The following is a 19,905-nucleotide window of genomic DNA, read 5'->3' on the forward strand; positions in this document are numbered from 1 at the left end:
TTTTTGACCTTTGCAGCCAGTTTCCAGCAAGCAAATCAATGGGGAACCTTGTGATTTGCTGAATGCCTACGTTGTTCGCTTAACAACCACACAATTCACTTAACGACTGTGTGGTTTGCTTGACAACCATGATTCACTTAACGATTGCAGTGTTTTGCTTAATAACCACTGCAAAAATGGCCATAAAATTGGGTTGGATTCACTTAATGACTGATTTGCTTAGCAACCAAAATTCTGGTCCCAATTGTAGTCGTTAAGTGAGGACTACCTGTATGTATATGTATGTGCATATATATAGATAGAGAAAGAGCTCTTCAGCTCTGTCCTTTTTGGCCAGGCACTTCCTATCGTTCTCAGACCGCATGGCCTTGCTGTATAAATATTTCTTAATTGGATTTTCAGGAACCCAGCAGATTGAGCTGAAATAATGTATTATGAAAAGAAAATCAATACAGTACACTTAATGTGGTATGTTATGCTCTCTCAGTGGTTCATTTCAAAACTATTTTTGTCAAAATGCTTCTAACTATTTTGAGCCTGGCCAGGCCCCAACAATGTACATTTCAGCATTCTTTACATTTTAAGAAGCAGCGAAGGCCCAGAAGTGCTAACGTAATTTCAGCAAGCCCAAAGAACTGCGTGTGCATTATGTAACTGTGCGTCTTCCTCGGCCTGTGGTATGGGGAAAAAAAAAATTACAATGCTGAAATGTCTTTCTTTTATTTGGCAAGCAACAATTTGTGTTTAGGGATGGAAAATGTTTAGACATGGAAATAATACAGCAGTGGAAGAATTTCCCAGGACAAAGCCCTTTTTGTCCCATTTGATGTTTGATTTTTTTTTTTTAAATTGTAGCGTGCCTCGGTTCCAAAGGAAGACCGGTGTTCCTTCTCTTCTGCCTTTGGAAATCTCTTTATATTCTCCAAATTCTGGAATAAATATCCTGCTTCCTTGACGAAGCATGTGCCAGCCCTGCATGCTAAACACTTACTTTGGCCTTTAGTGTTTCACGACGGTGGTACTTCCAGACCCTGATCTGGGGGGCTGGGGAAAGGAATTACCTGAAATAGTTTAAGTTTTGATTTAGCCCCGAATCGCTCGTTCTGTTGCTGAGCGTCACCTGTGATCTTTTTGTTCTGAGCAGGGGAAAAAATGGGTCTCTGTCTTCCATGATGTAAGATGCAGCTGACACCAGCCACGTTTCAGCTTCTGGGTTTTGCACTGGCGGGGAGCTTGGCTGGCCTAGTTATTGATGAACAATGTCCTTCCGTTTTCCTTTCTCGGTCTGGACAGGAGGAGATGCCATGTTGGACTCCACGCCGGCTCCTGTGCAGATTGTCGTGGTCCACAAAGAAGAACATTCCTTTGAGTTGGACGAGAAGGCACTGAGCCAAGTCCTCCTGCAGGATGCCATCCGTGACCTCGACGTGGTGGTGGTGTCTGTGGCCGGTGCGTTCCGCAAGGGCAAGTCTTTCCTGTTGGACTTTCTCTTGCGTTACCTGTACACACAGGTAAGGTTGGCTGCTGATCGCACAGAAGCAATATTCCAGGCATCATTCAAGGCGCCTCTGCGTTTGGATGATGTTGCCACTTCTTGGGGCCATGACTTGCAAGTTGCACTTTGTGTGATGTTGGTGGTTGTACCTATGCATTCAGTGGATCTGGGGTTCGAGGGAGTTTCTTAAGGGAATAAGGAAACTGTGTCTGCCTGTAATGGTATGTGAGAAAGACCTTGGGAGATGGGGCGAAGAGATGCTGCCTAGGGAGCAGTCAGATAAGAGAGGGCTTAGCCCACAGCTGCATAATGGGTGGGGAGGGAGGCTCAGAAGGGACCCTCCCTCGTTTCTCGGGCTGTAAAGGAGACAGTGGAGATTTGTACTTTCAGACTTGCAAGACTGATGTCAGCCTTACTAGGTACACCAGACAGGAAACATGACCAGATGAGCTAATTCTACTTTACCGTAAGGCTACATTAACAGAATCTTGCAAGTCTGAAAGTCCAGTTCTCCCGCTGTCTCCTTTACAGCCTGAGAAACGAGGGAGGGTCCCTTCTGAGCCTCTTTCTCCTCCCATTATGCAGCTGCGGGCTAAGCCGCCTCTTATCCGACCGTTCCCTTGGCAGTGTCTCTTCACCCTGTCTCCCAAGGTCTTTCCCACATACCATTACACCGCCCCAAAGAATTTACAATCTTTTTTGTCTCTGGATTTCCTCCCCTTTGACGTTAGATGTATTCAGATCACCTAGGTTTTTGCATGAGATGCCCATCCCCAGTTTGTTCTTGATTGTAACTATATAGGCAAAGAATCTGGATGTGGTTGCATATTTTCTTCAGGACAGAACAGGAGAGCTTTCTAGTTGGAGAATGGGAATTAGCAAGCTAAGGCTTGTCATAGCTGATCTGCAATCATTTTATACCATGGTGTAGCAGTTGCATAAGAGCTTTCCTGTTTATACAAAGCTTCTATTCTGCTCTCATGACTTACAGTTTGAACTCAGGGACTGGAGACTGGAATAAAAATCTTATATTTTTGCCCCGGCGCCTTGCAGCGGCGCATTCCCAAAGGTGCACAAAACATGTTCGTCATTCCCAAACGTCTGCCAAGTAACTTGGTCAGTTGATCCAGAGCATTGGTGAGCCCCCCACCCCAATCTTATTTTCATCCTATTGGGTTTTGAAAAAAGTTTAAACTACTTTTTTTTAGGTCTCTGTCCATCTCCAAGGGAAAAGTCTTCGTTTGACCCAACAGGCCTCGGAATGCCTCAGATTGCAGTGGCAAGCTGGCCTGGAATGATGGGAGTTGTAGTCCACTTGGTTGGTGGAATCCTACTTGAGAAAAATCTGGCTTGGGGCTGTCAGGACACGACATCCAGAGAAAATTTTCTGTCTTAGGATCCTCGGAAACTTTTTGAGTGGGGGAAGGCCTCTTTCTTAACACAGCGCTGGCTTTTTCCGCAGAAAGAAAAGAGCGACGCAAATTGGCTGGGGGTGAACAATGAGCCCTTGACGGGTTTTTCGTGGCGGGGGGGCTCCGACCCCGAGACCACCGGCATTCAGATCTGGAGCGAAGTCTTCATCGTGACGAAACCGAGTGGGGAGAAGGTAAACACAGGATTGGCAACGGTGGGGAAGGAAAGTCAAACGCAAGGCTTCATGTCCATCATTAGACCTGTCTCCAGAACTTTAGAAATTTGAAAATATGTCCCTTGCTTGCAGGTCGCTGTTGTGCTGATGGACACCCAGGGAGCCTTTGACAGCCAGTCCACCGTCAAAGACTGCGCCACCATTTTTGCCCTCAGTACCATGACAAGCTCAGTTCAGGTGAGCTTCCCTCCATGTGATCGTTAAAAGTCCCCACCGTTTTTAAATGGCCGTGATTTCCATGTTAGGAAAACTAGCATGGGGTCCTGCTGGGAATGGCATGACTGCAGGAAGTCCACTGTGCCAGACTGAAAGGAACTCCAAAATGGTGGTTGAAAGACTGGCGTGCCCCGGTCCGATTGATCTTAGAGGTGAACGGATCACTCCTGAATTAGAGGGGTGCAGATTCCTGGAAGAGGCCGTTCAGAGTGGGTTATTTGAGAGTCAGTGTCATGAAACGAAGGTGCTGGATGTGGAGTGGGGAGACCCAGGTATGAGTACCCCCCTTGGCCCCAGAGGCTGCCTGGGGGACTTTGAGCCCATCACTCTCAGCCTTGCTTGGGTTGTTGTGGGGGAGAATGGGAGGAGACAGCTGTAATAATAATAATAATTTAAATCATTTTAATAATTCTAATAATAAATATTAATAAATTAATAATTTGAATAATAAATTAATGATTTAAATAATTAATAATAATTAAAATAATAATAATAATTTATTCAATTTGTGTGAGAGCCAGCCTGGCATCGTGGTTAAGGCATCAGGCTAGAGATGGGAGACCATGAGTTCTACGGTAGTCCCACCTTGGGCACAAAGCCAGCTGGGTGACCCTGGGCCAGCCACTCTCTCTCAGCCCTAGGAAGGAGGCAATGGCAACCCACTTCTGAAAAACCTTGCCAAGAAAACTGCAGGGACGTGTCCAGGCAGTCTCCGAGAATCGGACACGATTGAATGGATTAAAAAAAAAATCAATTTGTATGGCCCCCCATCTCATCTAAGCGACTCTGGGCGGCTCGCAACAACGACGCACACCATCTTGAGCTCCTGAATGAAAGGCGGGATATAAATCTAATCATGATTGGAAAACTTGGAACGAGTCTGTTTGGAAGCCAGATCATTTGAGGGAGATCCAGAACAGCCTGTTTCAAGATCTTGAAGCCCCTGGAGATGCCTATCCATCCATCCATCCGATTTATATAACTGCCCCTCTCACATACGTGATTCTGGGTGGCCTACAAAATGAAAACAACACCAAAAAACCAAAAAGTAACTCTACAAGCATCAAAACAATTAAAAAAAAATACAATACAGACTCATAAAAGGGAAAATTTAGTTTTCGGTCTCTTCAAATTCTGAAAAAGTAAAGATTAGGGGGGGAATGGGGGCCCTTTCTTCAGTGCAGCCACGGATTCAAAGCTGCCCTGAGCCCCAAGGAAATCTGAGCTAAAAAGAAGGTTTCTGCCCTCATCAGTCATTCGATGTTTAAAGGGGACACAGAGATCTCCGTTGCAAAAGTTTTGCAAAGCCGGTGCTCCAGAATTAAATTTTGTACATGATTCTTCCCTTTGCAGATTTACAACCTGTCTCAAAACATCCAGGAAGATGACCTCCAGCAGTTGCAGGTAGGCACGAATTCCCCGTAAAGTCTGCGATCTGTTGACGCAACCAGCTTTCCGTGTCTCTTTTTATCTCTTTGTGCAGCTGTTTACGGAATATGGACGTCTGGCCATGGACGAAATCTTTCTTAAGCCGTTCCAGGTACGCGCTGCATCGGGGCACCGTTTGTAATTAACCTGTGGAACTCACAGCCACAGGACAGGGCGAGAGGTGGAGGCGGGCGGTCATTTCCAATCTGAAAAGCTTTGAGTCTGCCGTACCCTGATCCAGATTAGAAACCGTTGTTCCCATTTGGGGAAGTGTCTTGAGTTCGAAACAAGGGCTTTGAGATCAAAGCAGAGCCGTCCTGATTTTGCTTCTCCGGGCAAAGGGGAGTAATTTTGCCTTTAGACATTTTTGCCCCTTTCTAAAAAAAAAAAAAGGAGGGGGGCATCGTCTGCAGATGACTTGAAATTGGGCTTGGGGCAGGGAGGAGAATAGTCATACTTGGGGCCGGCTAGTGCCTTGAAGCGCCCCTCCTACGCAAGGACTGAATGAGACCGCAGCCATCTGGATTGTATTGTATTTGGTAGCTCTGTGAACTTGTTTTATACTGTGCTTTATATTGAAATTTCATTATATATATTTGTTTTATGTTGTAAACTGCCCAGGGTCCTTCCGGTCAGAGGAGATGGGAGGTGACAAATTTGATAGATAGATAGATAGATAGATAGATAGATAGATAGATAGATAGATAGATAGATAAACAAGAGGACAAGCCTCGTGGCTGGTTCAGATGCCAATGCCATGGGCAAAGGCTTTAAATGTGGGCTTACTTGCTAGATTTGTCTCCTACCTTTCGTTCAAGGTAGCTGATAGAGCCGTGTCACCTCCCCCTGCAACAACAATACAATACACTTGAAGCCCTGCATGGCATGGGGCCAGGTTACCTGAGGGACCGCCTCACCCCCATTACATCAACCCGTCCCACCCGGTCAGGCAGAGAGGGCACGCTATGGACCCTGTCCATGAGAGACTGTCGATTGGCAGGGCCCGGGAGGAGGGCCTTCTCTGCCGTGGCCCCCACCCTGTGGAATAAGTTACCCCCAGAGGTGAGACAGGCCCCCGCTCTCCCAGCCTTCCGAAAGGGGGTTAAGACTTGGCTGTGCCACCTTGCTTGGGGTGGGAGGTGGGATAGTTGATCATGGGGGTGGTTGGCATCTTGATGGGGCCAATGATGACACTGGTATTCACCAACTTGGGCTGTATATTTTATATCTTGCATTTTTATATTCATGTATTTACATTTATGTTGTATTTATTTTAACGATATTTTAATCTTTGATTTTTAACTGTTTGTAAACCGCCCAGAGTCGTAATACGAAATGGGAGGGGAATAAATATGACTGATAGATAGACAGACAGACAGACAGACAGACAGTGAAGTAGGCTGGGCTGAGAGAGAATGACCTGCCCAAAGACCCCCCAGGGAGGGGACTTCTGTGGCTAAGGGCAGGGCTCCTCAATCTTGACTAAGCTGTGCGGACTTCAACTCCCAGAATTCCCCAGCCAGCTTTGCTGGGAGTTGAAGTCTGCACAGCTTAGAGTTGCCAAGGTTGAGGAACCCTGGCTAAGGGGAACCTGAACCTGGGTCTCCCCATTCCTAGTCCAGTGCCTTCACCCCTGAACCACCGTGTCTCTTTGGCTGAGAGGGAGGGACTGGCCCAAAGTCCTCCAGGGAGCTTTGGTGGTTGAGGTGGGACTCAAACCTGGGTCTCTACACTCCTAGTCCAGTGCCCCCCCACCAGACCATGCCGACGCTTTATTCATCTCCTCTAGCAGAAGAGGGAGATTTCTGCCACAGGTGGCACTTCCTTGGGCAGTGTCCTAACAGCCAGGAACCACGCTGAGACAAGGAATAGGTCTCTAATGTTTTATTGCTGCTACATAACAGAGAATCCTAACAAACTGAAGAAGCGTGGGAAAACCCAGACATATAAACCCCAAAGGTTAAGGCGGTCCCGATCTGTCTCTCTTTGAATGGCCACCTAATTCCTCAGTGCTACGCATGCGCTTGACAGCCTGGATGGGAGCCCCCTGCTGGCCATCCTCACTCATGACAGGCAGCCCTGGAGTGAACACAGCTGGCAGCGGGCGAGTCTGGGGGTGCGCTGGTTTATTCTGAGCCTCCTCTCTCCCCGTAGACCCTGATGTTCCTGGTGCGAGACTGGAGTTTCCCGTACGAGTATAACTACGGCTTGGAGGGGGGCATGAATTTCCTGGACAAACGTCTGGAGGTAAATCCCATGCAAAAAAAAATCCCATTTCTGCATTTGCACAAGAAGCGGTGGGCAGGGCAGGGCAGGGGAGAAATTGGCCTGGTTTCATAGGACACCCCAGCAAGGATTCTCTCTAGATGGGAATATTTTTGGTTTGTTTTCTAGGAGCATAATGTGGGGGCAAGGAAGGACTAGACCCCCTTGGCGTCTGAAGAGTGCAAATGGATGGGTTTGGTTTGATGGACAGGTGGGATGGTCCAGTCGTTTATACACCGCTGTTTCTGGGGGTTGAGGGGGTTTACGATCAATTTAAAAGCAGCTCTGTTAAAACAGCCCCTCTGGGAATATACAGAAGGCCCAACCTGGATGAACCAAATCAGATCAAAACTAACACAGGTTGTCCTCGTTTAGGGACCGTTCACAGTTACGATGGTTATGAAAAAGTAACTTTGTGACCAGTCCTCGCATTTACGACTTTCACAGGTCTGTGAAGCAAAGGAAAGCTCAAGTCAGATCGTAAGCACATGATCATAAGCGGTTTCACTTAGCAACCGCTTTGTTTAATGACCAAGTTGCTGGTCCCAATTGTGGTAGCTCAATGAAGGCTACCTGTAAAAGACACCCCAGTGTCACCCATCATCCTCCAGGTGCCTGCTGAAATAGGATGGTCTTGTGAGCAAAGCTGGCTGGGGAATTCTGGGAGTTGAAGTCCACGCATCTGAAAGTTGCCATGGTTGAGAAATACTGTCCAGAGGATGGTTTTATCAGTTCTGCTGATCCTTATATTTTTACTGTTACTAATATTAAGGACAATGTTGGGTTTCGTTGACCTCTTTTGAATTCTCCTGTCTTTCTCCCCCAAGGTGAAATCTCATCAACATGAGGAGATCCAGAACGTCCGCAAACACATCCATTCCTGCTTCACCAACGTCACCTGCTTCCTTTTGCCCCATCCGGGCCTCAAAGTGGCCACCAGCCCAAATTTTGATGGCCGTCTGAGCGGTAAGGGCTTGGATTTCTGAAGGAGCTGGGCCTTGAGTCAAAGAAGGTCCCCCTTCCGAAACTTAGCTTTGTATTTGTATATTTTTATTAGTATTTCCCACAAACAAGGAACTGTTTGTCTCATTTGAAGCACTTCCTGGGGGCTGGGATTGAGGCACTTTACTGGCTTACCAATGATGTATAAACATAAGGACTAGAAGCTTTTTTTTTTTTTTTAATCAAAGTTAATATCCTGGAGGGACATTTGTGCACGGTACTTGACCATGCATGATTTTACGTGGAATTGTGGGATCTGTCTAAAGTCCTAATCTTTGGCTGGCTTGGTGTTCTTGGCCCAAGGATGAACAATTTCCTTCTGTCCCCTTTGAAATGAAGAGCCATGCCGATGGTACCAGATTGGGAGACCAAACTTGGAGAATATTCAGTAGTCGCACAATTGACAGTATATATCAATCATAGTAACATTAGTAATAATAATGGTTATATATCAATAACCATATTCAAGCAAGAATGGGTCCCATATTTTCTACCCATCATACAGCAGGGGAGATTTGGAGATTTGGAATAGGTTTTTTAGGAAGAAAGTTATGAGACTGATCAAAAATAACGGTTGGACGGATTCTAATAGATGCTAACAATAATCTTTAAAGCGTATTTATCTAGGTTGTGGTCAGTGGTTGGGGAAATAAACAGAGGAAAAGGGAAAAATATATTCCCATAATGTTTTTATTTATGTTTTATTTACACTTAGTAGTTGTTTCTTTTTGTCTTATTCAACTGTTTCTGTTCAATATAGACATTCTTCCCTTTGCATTTCATTACTCTAATAAAAAAAATTACCAATGTCATACACATCATTAAGTGTACAACTTAAGGAACCTTTTGTTCATTAACATCTTGGAAACCATATTTAACATCGATATAAACCTTTTCACATCTTTAAAGGTTTAATTTATCTAAACCTATGTTTTTCAAAGTTTGCCAAGTTTGGGAGTTGGGAATTCTGGGAGTTAGTGTCCCCCTGCTGGCTGGGGAATTCTGGGAGTTGAAGTCCTCATGTCTTAACGTTGCCAAGTTTGAAAAACACTGCTTCAAACTATCACGGTGCTAACCATTTCTATTGTATAAATGCCACCATACTCAGTTATTACCTGTATTGTATAATGTCTATTGATAGGTATTTTATAATGCAATAAAATAATTAATTTGGGTGGGGAATCCTTCTATTCCCACTGAATTCTCCCTCTTTGTCTTTTTCACCTTCTTTTTTTGAGCAGACATAGCAGAGGAATTCAAAGATCAGCTGAAACAGTTGATCCCGTTTGTCCTGGATCCCAGTCAGCTCTTAGAAAAGGAGATCAACGGCTCGAAAGTTACCTGTCGAGGCTTGTTGGAATATTTCAAGGTATGTTTCATCACACTGGGTTTTTTTTTCCCCCCTTTCAGCAAGGGGGAAGTAAATAAAGAAAAAATATTGAGGTCTGGTGGTTAAGAGGCTAAGCAAGGAGGGACCCACATTCTTGGCCTCTCCCACTGAGCCCAAGAGGGAGGGTGGGCTAATGGTGCAGGTGCTGCACCAGGCGTGGGGAGACCCAGATACTGGCCCCCCTCAGCCACAGAAACTCCCTGGGGGGGCTTGGGGTCACAGTCCCTCCCTTTTGGCCCAACCTGCTTCACCGGGTGGTTGTGGGGTGGGGGGGAAATAGGAAGAGGGAGCATTATGTGTGTCATCTTCAGCTCCTGTCCAAAAGAGGTGAGATATAAATCTAATAAATTAAGTAAGTAAATAAATAAATAAATAAAATATCCAAGGGTGGATGAAAGATCAGGATGGTCAACGGTCCATGCATGCTGAGCAGGTGATGGAACAGAATGGAACATCTCAGAAACTACATGGCTGGCTGGAACCACGGAAGAGCCGTCCCCGCCCCCCGTGCTGCTCTATTCTATTGCAAATCATATTTATTGATCTGATTGGCAGCTCCTACTTCTACCCGCCTCTAGTGCAGAGGGCGCTTTGCTTTTTAACTCGGCTTCGGATGCATAGCTATTTTGGAACTGAACGGAAAGCCGTGTAAACGGATGAAGACAACGGTGCCTTTAAAAAAAAAAAGTACCATGTTATCGTTGTTGTTCACAAGTCCTTCCTTCCCTTCACTCCAGGCTTATATCAAGATCTATCAGGGGGAGGACCTGCCACACCCAAAGTCCATGCTGCTGGTGAGTTTAGTCTGGAAACAAAAGAGCCGAAATCTTTGACTTCTGGGTACGATTCGAGGCGCTGGTCAATTCAAGAACCGTCTCCGGTTGCCTCTGTTCACTCCGTGGGGTCTGAAGCATGTCCTCCCAGCTGGATCCCAGAGATCCAGCAGAACAGACGCGCTTTGGGTCCATTCGTCAAGGAGGCACAACTCCCTGTTGTAATGCCTGACTTAGGGGGATGGCCCTGACGCTGGTGGCTTCCATGAGCCCCAAAGACTTGGTTCTTCCCCCGGGCCTGGGGCCAGAGCCTGTCCAAAAATGAAAGCTGTTGAACTGAATACGCAGCAGTTGGCCTCACTTCCTTGTTTTGGCGTTTGTTGTGTTGTTGTTAAGTTCCTTTGCTTTCATGCTTCTGACCCAGAGTCACTTCTGCCAGTTGGGAGAAAGTATAAATCAGTACAATACAATACTCTTTTGAGGAATGAGAGCATGGAGCAGTGAACTGGACTTTTTAGTTACTCTGTTTATTCACTTACTGGGGCTTATGTGCTGCTGCTGCAGTCCAGAGAGGCTCTGAGCAGTTTACGCTCCCTTCCTGGAGTACAAAGAAATAGTAAGGCAGTGTAGCAGAAGAGCAACAAGCAATAGCAAATAAAATTACAGAACTGTACAGGGAAACTGATGGGGCTCCCACCTTAACACCCACCTGTCTTCCAAGACTCCCTTAGTGCTCCAGTTTTTTACAGTTCTCCTAAAACTCAGTGGAGGGGGGCAGGGGGACTAGTCCGGCTGCTTATGTTTCTGATGTTGCTTTTTTCCCCTTGCAGGCCACTGCGGAAGCCAACAATCTGGCCGCTGTTGCCTCTGCCAAAGACCTGTATTACAACAGCATGGAAAAGGTGAGGGGGCTGGGGGTGGCCTGGGGAAGTGACCCAGTGTTTGCCGTCAGTTGGGCTGCCTGTGAGTCACTCTTGACTCCTGAGGACGGTGTAGGCAAGTCCCTGCAGTTTTCCTGGCAACGTTTTCAGAAGGGGTTTCCCATTGCTGCCTCCTTCCTAGGGCTGAGAGAGAGGGACTGGCCCAAAGTCATCCAGATGGCCTTGGGCTTAAGATGGGAGTATAGAACTCATGGTCTCCAGGTTTCTAGCATGGTGCTTTTAACCACAGCTGCAAACTGACTCCCCTTCCCTTCCCTTCCCTTCCCTTCCCTTCCCTTCCCTTCCCTTCCCTTCCCTTCCCTTCCCTTCCCTTCCCTTCTTTTGCTTTGCTTTGCTTTTCCTTTCTTTTTTCTTTTTTCTTTTTTTTCTCCCTCCTTCCTTCCTTCCTTCCTTCCTTCCTTCCTTCCTTCCTTCCTTCCTTTCCTTTCCTTTCCTTTCCTTTCCTTTCCTTTCCTTTCCTTTCCTTTCCTTTCCTTTCCCTTCCTTTCTTTTTCTTTTTCCCTTCCCCTTCCCCCTATCTATCAATCTTGACTCCTGGCAACTGCCTGGACAAGTCCCTGCAGTTTTTTTGGCATCATTTTTGGAAGGGGTTTGCCATTGCCTCCTCCTTCCCAGGGCTGAGAGAGAGGGACTGGCCCAAGGTCATCCAGCTGGCTTCGTGCCTAAGGCGGGACTAGAACTCCCAGCCACCCGGCTTCTAGCCCAGTGCCTTAACCATGACACCAGACTGGCTCTCCCAGGCTGCTTCACAGTGCCTGTGTAATGGTTGCCTATTCTAAAACACCATCAGGCTCATGAGCAGGAATTCAAAGATATCTGATTTATTAAAGAATAGTATGCAGTATGTGTAAATAGTATGTGTAAAAGAAAAAATCTTTTACAACCCAAATGACAGTTTTCTTCTGACTGGGAGGTAGGTCCACCATAAAATCCATAGAAATCTCATCCCAGGGGCGGGATGGGCTGGCCACTGGCTGCAGAAGCCCCTGTGGTTTCCCTCCTCTTCGTTTTGACATGGCACAGACAGGACAGGAAGTAACATAGTCTTTTACATCGCGTCTTAAGGTTGGCCACCAAAATTGACGGCGAACCAAATGCAAGGTTTTGACAAAACCAAAGTGTCCAGCAAGTTTGTCATCTTGGGAACGCTGCAAAACACCAGCTCTTAAAGTTTCAGGCACATAAAGGCGGTGTTCCACCCATGCCAGACCGTTTTCAAAAGAAACAGTGTCCCTATTAGCTAACAACCAAGTGTCAGATTTCAGTGCCTGGAGAAAGCCCTTCTGTAACTGACAAGGAACTTGCACCTTCCGCTTCCCAGACTGTGCTGGGGGCAGGGCCGCCTGCGCACGGGTCTGGCTCCGGGTGACAGCAACCAAGCCCAGTTGTGGTTCAGTGAGAACAGTCCCAAGCACATCTGCCACCTGGTCAAGGTCCTGAGGTAAACGTGACAAAGCATCGGCCAGAAAGTTTTTCTTTCCCGGAATAAATTTTAACTGGAAGTTAAAGCGACTGAAAAATTGAGCCCAGCGAATCTGTTTAGGGCTGAGACGTCGTGGGGTGCGGAGGGCTTCCAAATTCCTGTGATCGGTCCAAACCTCAAAAGGGCATTTAGCACTTTCAAGGAGATGGCGCCAGGTTTCTAAAGCTGCTTTCACAGCAAACTCCTCTTTTTCCCAAACATGCCAACGGCGTTCTGTTTCAGAAAATTTCCTGGATAGATAAGCGCAGGGTTTTAAGCGATTTTCTGAATCTCTTTGTAACAAAATAGCCCCAATAGAGGAGTCAGAAGCATCAACTTGGACCACAAAGGGGCGCTCAGGATCAGGGTGCTGTAGAATAGGCTCAGCAGTGAAAAGGGTTTTTAATTTCTCAAATGCTGCTTGGCATTCAGGCGTCCAATTCAGCACTGCCCCAGGGTTTTTTACTTTGCGTGTCTCCCCCAAGCCCTTGGTACGGAGTAAATCAGTGAGGGGCAGAGTAATTTCAGCGAACCCCTGGATAAATTGCCGATAGAAATTACTGAACCGTAGGAAACTTTGTAATTGCCTTCGGGTGTGGGGACGTTCCCAACTTAGAATTGCCTGAATTTTTGCAGGGTCCATTTCTATACCCTGGGCAGACACTCAATAGCCCAGATAGTCAAGTTGGGTTTTGTGAAACTCACATTTGGAAAGTTTGGCATAGAGTCTGGCATCTCTAAGTTTGCGTAACACCTGTCTGAGGAGGCGTTCGTTTTCCTCCTCGGTTTCAGTGTAAATGAGAACATCATCTAAATAAACCAGAACCCCTTTAAACAAATAATCATGTAATACTTCATTAATCAATTGCATAGACTCCGGGCGCCCCTGCCAACCCAAAAGGAAGGACTTTGTATTGAAACGATCCTAGTGGGCAATTAAAAGCAGTTTTCCACTCATCCCCAGCTTTTATGCGAATGCGGAAGTAGGCTTCGCGAAGATCGAGCTTGGAGAAAATCTTGCCCTTTGACAAATGAGCTAACATGTCCTTCATGAGCAGGAGAGGGTACTTGTTGACAATAGAGACGGAATTTAACCCTCGATAGTCCGTACAGAGTCGAAGCGTGCCATCTTTTCCCAGAATAACACAGGAGCCCCAACTGGGGAATTAGTAGGTTCAATAAACCCCCTTGACAGATTTTTGTCAATGAAGTCCCGTAATGCCTCGAGCTCCTTCTGAGTCATCGGATAAATTTTTGGCTTGGGCAATTGAGCATTGGGGACCAACTCTATTGCACAGTCAGTTTTCCGGTGGGGGGGGTAACTGATCTGCCTCCATCTCCCCAAATACGTCTGCAAATTCTTGGTATTGAGCAGGCAAGCCTTCTAAATGTGGCAAGTCAGGGCGTGGCGTGGCGATCGCTGCCCTTCCAACCCCCGCACGTGCAACTATCTCCGCCGTAGGAGCTTGATAAAATCCATCCTTAAAAGTCACAGTTCTGTGCTCCCAGTTTATATAGGGGCTTCGATAGGTCAACCATGGGATCCCCAGGATTACCAAGGGATTGCCAGCAGGTGCTCCAACAAATTTCAAAGTCTCACGGTGGCTGCCCATTTGCATTGCCACAGTTCCAGTGAAATGGGTTGCCGGCCGCCGCCCCCCCCCCCCCCCGCTGTTGAACCATCCAACTGTGTGAAGGCTGCTGGAGGGGGAAACTAGGCAGGTCCAAAGCAGCAACCAGATCTCTGGTTACCTCTGTACAGATACCTCTGTAGTTTTTTTGCAGGAACTGAATTTCACTTTTACTGCTAACATGGGACAGTCAGCACTCACCATAGCATCTTCGCGCCCATCCTCTTCCACCTGCCTGCTGGTGCTCTTCATGGCAGGTGGCTGGCGTTTCCCACCGGCTCCTTAGAGTCATCTTCAGCCTCTCCCGAGAAGTAGATTACTTCTTCAGCGTCGGCTGTCCCTTTGGCTGCTGTCATTCACCCCGAAGGGGGGGGGCGATTTGGCTGGCGGCTTCCCCGCTTGATCTCCAGCCTTGGCTTTTGGGCAATCAGCTGCTCGATGGCCCTCCTTTCCGCATTGGAGACACTGACCCCTCACGTAGCGCCGATCTCTCTCCTCATCCCAGGCTCTATAGCTTGGCCAGGCAGCAGTCGCAGCATTTCGGGGTCCTCTCATGGTGGTGGGTGGTTTTTCAGATTTTCTAGTTTGCATAAAGGTATGCTGAGCGTGCTCAGCCTTGCCTGCCAGACAGATCCAGTCGTACGATGACTCGGTGTCGTCTCTACACAACACAACACCCAACGCAGGACGTCCCGGTTGAGTCCCTCTTTAAAACACTCTATTAGAGTGGACTCAGACCAGTCAGTGATTTTCCCAGCCAGAGCTTTAAACTCTAGGGCGTAATCAGCTACTGACATTTGGCCCTGGGTGAGATCCTTCAGCGCCTTCTTAGCTCTTGCCTTGGCCAGAGGATCTTCAAAATGCAGCTTTAATGCCCACATGAAATCATCGAAATAATCAAGTGCAGGGGAGTCAGCATCACTTAACTGAACATACCAGTCAGCCGCTCGGCCCTTCAACTTGGTGGCCATGGCAGTTATTTTAGCCTCTTCGGAAGGGAAGCATGCCCCAAACTGCCTCATATAACTTCTAGCAATAGTTAAAAAAGATGACTTTGTTGGATCCCCATCAAACTTGACAGAAAAGTCTCTCACTCCGCCTCCGGTTGGAGTGGAACCAGCAGTCACTTGAGTGGTTGGGCCCCAGGTTACAGTAGCTTTCCCTTTTCGGGGTGGGGATACCGATGGCCGGGCTCTGCGGGGTGGAGATCCATCCCGGAGCTGTCTCCGGCCCCGCTCCGCCAGCGGTCTGGATGGGAGAATGGGGGATGGTTGCGGGAAGCTGGGATCTCCTCCGCACCTCCCCTGCCCCTCCAGTGACAAAGACAGGTTTTCCAACATGTACTCCATCGATTCTATTTTGGCTTCCACCACTCTTAGTCTCTCAGGGGTTCGAGAGTCCCCTCTCCTTCGCGTGCCCGGTTTCCTCTCAGTTGACACCGTAGTAGATTCTTTGTCTGGGGTTAGCAGGAACCGATACTTCCAGGACGTCCCTGACGTCCCTGGTTGGGGTTCCCCCACTTCATCCAAGGCGATCAACTCTGCGAGCAATTCGCTGGGTGCCGGTTGCTTTGGCTCTTCCCCGTTGTCAGATTCCTCTGCATCAGAATTGGAACTCGATTCCTCCCTTGACAGGTCTTGGGATTCTGAAGGTTCTGGGGTGAGATTCAGTTCTCCGCTCTTGACCGCCGACTTGGGCATCAAGCTAGCTGTCTCCTCGAGTCCCCTGGTCATGGATTTTGACTCAGCCATCGTTAACTATTTTTCCTCACAAGAGACTGATCTTGGTAGGAGCTAACGGTACAACTTTGGGATTTTCAGCTTTATGTAATGGTTGTGTTGTTGTTTATTCATTTAGTCGCTTCTGACTCTTCATGACCTCATGGACCAGCCCACGCCACAACTTCCTGTCGGTCGTCAACACCCCCAGCTCCCCCAGGGATGAGTCCATCACCTCTAGAATATCATCCATCCACCTTGCCCTTGGTCGGCCCCTCTTCCTTTTGCCTTCCACTCTCCCCAGCATCAGCATCTTCTCCAGGGTGTCCTGTCTTCTCATTATGTGGCCAAAGTATTTCAGTTTTGCCTTAATATCATTCCCTCAAGTGAGCACTCTGGATTTAATTCCTGGAGTATGGACTGGTTTGATCTTCTGGCAGTCCAAGGCACTCTCAGGATTTTCCTCCAACACCACAGTTCAAAAGCATCGATCTTCCTTCGCTCAGCCTTCCTTATGGTCCAGCTCTCGCAGCCATATGTTACTACGGGGAACACCATTGCTTTAACTATGCGGACCTTTGTTGTCAGTGTGATGTCTCTGCCCTTAACTATTTTATCAAGATTTGTCGTTGCTCTTCTCCCAAGGATTAAGCGTCTTCTGATTTCCTGGCTGCAGTCAGCATCTGCAGTCATCTTCGCACCTAGAAATACAAAGTCTTTCACTGCCTCTACATTTACTCCCTCTAATGTAATGGTTGCCTATTCTAAAACACCATCAGACTCATGAGCAGGAATTCAAAGATATCTGATTTATTAAAGAATAGTATGCAGGATCACAGAGAAAGCTGAGAATGATGAAAGCCAAATTCAAACTAAAAACCCTTGGTGCAAATGAAATCCCTCCCCCCATAGAGTCTTCTCAAGTCCACAATCCCAGGTGCTCCTAACGGTCTCTGATGGTCTGCGGGAAAAGGCCTTGAACAGAGAACACGACCCAAACACATTCCACTGTCCTGATTTCACATACAGAGCTTGGCACAAGGTCTCACTGCAGCTCCCTCCCAAACAGAAACGCACGTCAGCGCCATGGCATGTGAAACGTTACGATGTATGAACTACATTGAATCAGTGAACATGACAGCCTGAAATCTTAACCCTCCCTCCCTCCCTCCAGATCTGTGGTGGAGACAAGCCCTACGTTGCACCCGAGGTGCTGGAGGAGAAGCACCGGGAGCACAGCACCCTGGCGTTGGAGCACTTCCGGCGCATCAAGAAGATGGGCGGCCGGGAGTTCAGCCAGCGCTACGAGGATGAGCTGACGAAGGAACTGAATGAGCTCTTTGAAGACCTTGCCAAGCACAACCAGAGCAAGAATATCTTCAATACCTTCCGGACCCCCGCCACCATCTTCAGCCTCATCGTGGTGCTCTACCTTTGTTCGGGGATCACCGAGTACATCGGACTGAGCACCGCCGCCCAGCTCTGCAACTTCGCAGTGGGGCTTTTGCTGCTGTCCCTCGTAGCCTGGGGCTACATCCGATATTCGGGCGAATACCGCGAACTGGGGATCATCATTGACACCACAGCGGAGTTCGTGCTGCAGAAGATAAGACGGGGCTATGGGGTATGGATCTGGTGACCGGGTGGCCTAGCCGTCCCGGGTGGGGGAACATTGCAGTCCTCTTCCCTGGACAATCTTGTGTCGGCACCCGGCTCGGGATGCAGAAATGCCCTTGGCAGGAGTTGGACCCCTTAAATCAGCCTTTCTCAACCTTTTGACCCTGGAGGAACCCTGGAAATATTTCCCAGGCCTCGGGGAACCCCTGCACAATCAGGCTCAAGTAGAGGCCAGAAGTTACCAAATTATTATATTCGTTTCATGGGTAGGCCTGTATATATAGAATGTAGAATATAACTTTATCAATTAGTCAGTTGACCATGTCAATAGGTTGGGCATCAGCCACTTTAAAATATAAAATATAGAATGTAATACCATAAAACAGATAACATACAGTAAGATAAAATATACTATGTTATGATAAAATGCGATAAAATACAGTAGGGTAAAATAGAGATAAAATAGTAAGATAAAAATGCAAGATGTAATAAAACAATAAAATACAAAACAATGTGACTCTAGGTGAGTTCATCACCTTTACATGCCACCCCCATGTGTTCTATAAATTGTGTTCTCAGTTGGACAGCCCTAACTATAAACTTAATAGTTCTATTGACCAGATATGTATTTGTGCCCTGGAGAAAGTAACAGTGTCTTTCGTTGCAGTCCCAGTATATGGTTCTGTCAAGTAATGTCTGAAGGTGCTGCGCCCTTGCTGGGGCATATAGTTGGCAATTAAATAAGACATGTGCAATATCTTCTATTTCAGAAAGAAATAAAATTTCTTTAAAATGAAGGTAGGCCTGTATATGCATTAACAGTGTTCTTAAACTGAAAATAACAGATGAAGCTTACCTCTTTAATGTGAAGTTGCACGAATTTGAAATAATTTTTTTAATAAATTGTGAATCCGCGTGACGGGATGAGCTCCCGTTGCTAGTCCCAGCTCCTGCCAACCTAGCAGTTCAAAAACATGCAAATGTGAGTAGATTAATAGGTACCGCTTCGGCGGGCAGGTAATGGCATTCTGTTTAGTCATGCCAGCCACATCACCATGGAAGTGTCTTCGGACAAACGCCGGCTCTTCGGCTTTGAAACGGAGATGAGCACTGCTCCCTAGAGTTGGACACGGCTGGACTTAATGGCAAGGGAAACTTTTACCTTTACCTTTAAGGAACCCCCAGGGACCTCTCGCAGAGCCCTAGGGTACCACGGAACCCTGGTTGAGAAACCCTGCCTTAAACCTTTAAGGCTCCCCCCACCCCCCCGCAAGAACCCTGAAATCCCCAAATGCAAAATGCTGGAAACTAAGGAACATGGTGCCTCTAAGTACATGCACTGCCCTGGAAAATGGGTCTGTGTTTGCAATTGAAAGCAAACACAGGAATCCTTCCGTGCAAAAAAAAAAAACCCACCCTTGGTTTTCCTCCCACTGTTCTTTGCCAGCAATGTAATTTACAGAGGAGGGAAAAAAAACCCCATAAGTTACAACTGCGAGTCAGCGACTCCTTGAAAGAAGTTGTGTTTTCCTGGGTTTGCGTGATGGCTGTGCAGCCTCAGGAGAACGTGTGTTTGAGTTAAGAGGTGCTGACAGACGGGGAAGGAGAGAAATAGTAAGGAAATGGGATTCTGCTGGAAGACTTGGTGGGTGGGGTTTAGACCCAGATCTTAAAGCAGTCTTTCTAGGCTGGCTGGGGAACTCTGGGAGCTGAAGTCCACCCACCTTCAAGCCCCCAGGGTTGAGAAACACTGTCTTAGAGGTTGGTCAGTGTTGGCTGTTTCCCTGACTTGAGCATTTTCCACCTCTTCTTGCCTTCAGAATGCCCCCGTCCAGAGAACAGGAGTCTTGGGCCCCTCAACCCAGAGGGCACCAACAGACAAAAAGGCCAAATGAGTCCGAGTCCCGAAATGTTGGTGGAAGCACCGGAGACCGGCTTTCCAATCCAGAAATCGCTTTGCCAAGCTTCATAGACAACAACTCCGAGCGTCTGAGTCGGGATCTGTTCCCCCCCTTCCCGCTCATCTTTCTTTTACGGCCCCTTCCCCGTGTTTTTATCTTCCTCCCTCCAAGGAGAATCTTTTGCACTTTAACAAGGAGACAACACAGCCGCTTTAAAGCCATTTCCGTACCGGTTAGTGCCTTCAGAGACGAAGAGGGAAACCAACTTGACAGCTCAAGAGCAAGAGGCCAGTCCCCCCCCCCCGCCCCCCAGCGTCAAACTCAGAGCACTTCATTTATCAAGCCCTTCGTTTGGCGAGAGTTTTGCCCTGCCTGGAAAATCATCAAAGGGGTCTGTTGAGGTCTGCTGGGCCCAGCC

The 19,905-nt window shown here is 47.5% G+C and overlaps 1 protein-coding gene across 1 annotated transcript; it reads left to right on the plus strand.

The window, feature by feature from the left end:
- The first annotated feature begins 1,244 nt into the window (after positions 1–1,244).
- ATL3 (atlastin GTPase 3) lies at positions 1,245–19,788 on the plus strand. Its single transcript, XM_063316599.1, has 12 exons — positions 1,245–1,511; positions 2,958–3,101; positions 3,216–3,320; positions 4,713–4,763; positions 4,843–4,899; positions 6,942–7,034; positions 7,880–8,018; positions 9,296–9,423; positions 10,182–10,238; positions 11,048–11,119; positions 17,144–17,593; positions 19,407–19,788. Exons 1-12 carry the CDS (start codon positions 1,260–1,262, stop codon positions 19,479–19,481), a joined length of 1,623 nt encoding a protein of 540 aa, XP_063172669.1. The 5' UTR covers positions 1,245–1,259; the 3' UTR covers positions 19,482–19,788.
- Positions 19,789–19,905: the final 117 nt, after the last annotated feature.

Source organism: Candoia aspera, chromosome 17 (genome assembly GCF_035149785.1).
Source record: "Candoia aspera isolate rCanAsp1 chromosome 17, rCanAsp1.hap2, whole genome shotgun sequence".
NCBI lineage: Eukaryota > Metazoa > Chordata > Lepidosauria > Squamata > Boidae > Candoia > Candoia aspera.

What these genes read in the sequence shown, in the direction of transcription:
- ATL3 (XM_063316599.1), top strand. Translation starts at nt 1,260, where the DNA reads ATGTCCTTCCGTTTTCCTTTCTCGGTCTGGACAGGAGGAGATGCCATG. An exon ending in ATGACCTCCAGCAGTTGCAG is followed by an intron (nt 4,764 to 4,842) that starts GTAGGCACGAAT and finishes CTCTTTGTGCAG; the next exon opens with CTGTTTACGGAATATGGACG. An exon ending in AGATAAGACGGGGCTATGGG is followed by an intron (nt 17,594 to 19,406) that starts GTATGGATCTGG and finishes TCTTGCCTTCAG; the next exon opens with AATGCCCCCGTCCAGAGAAC.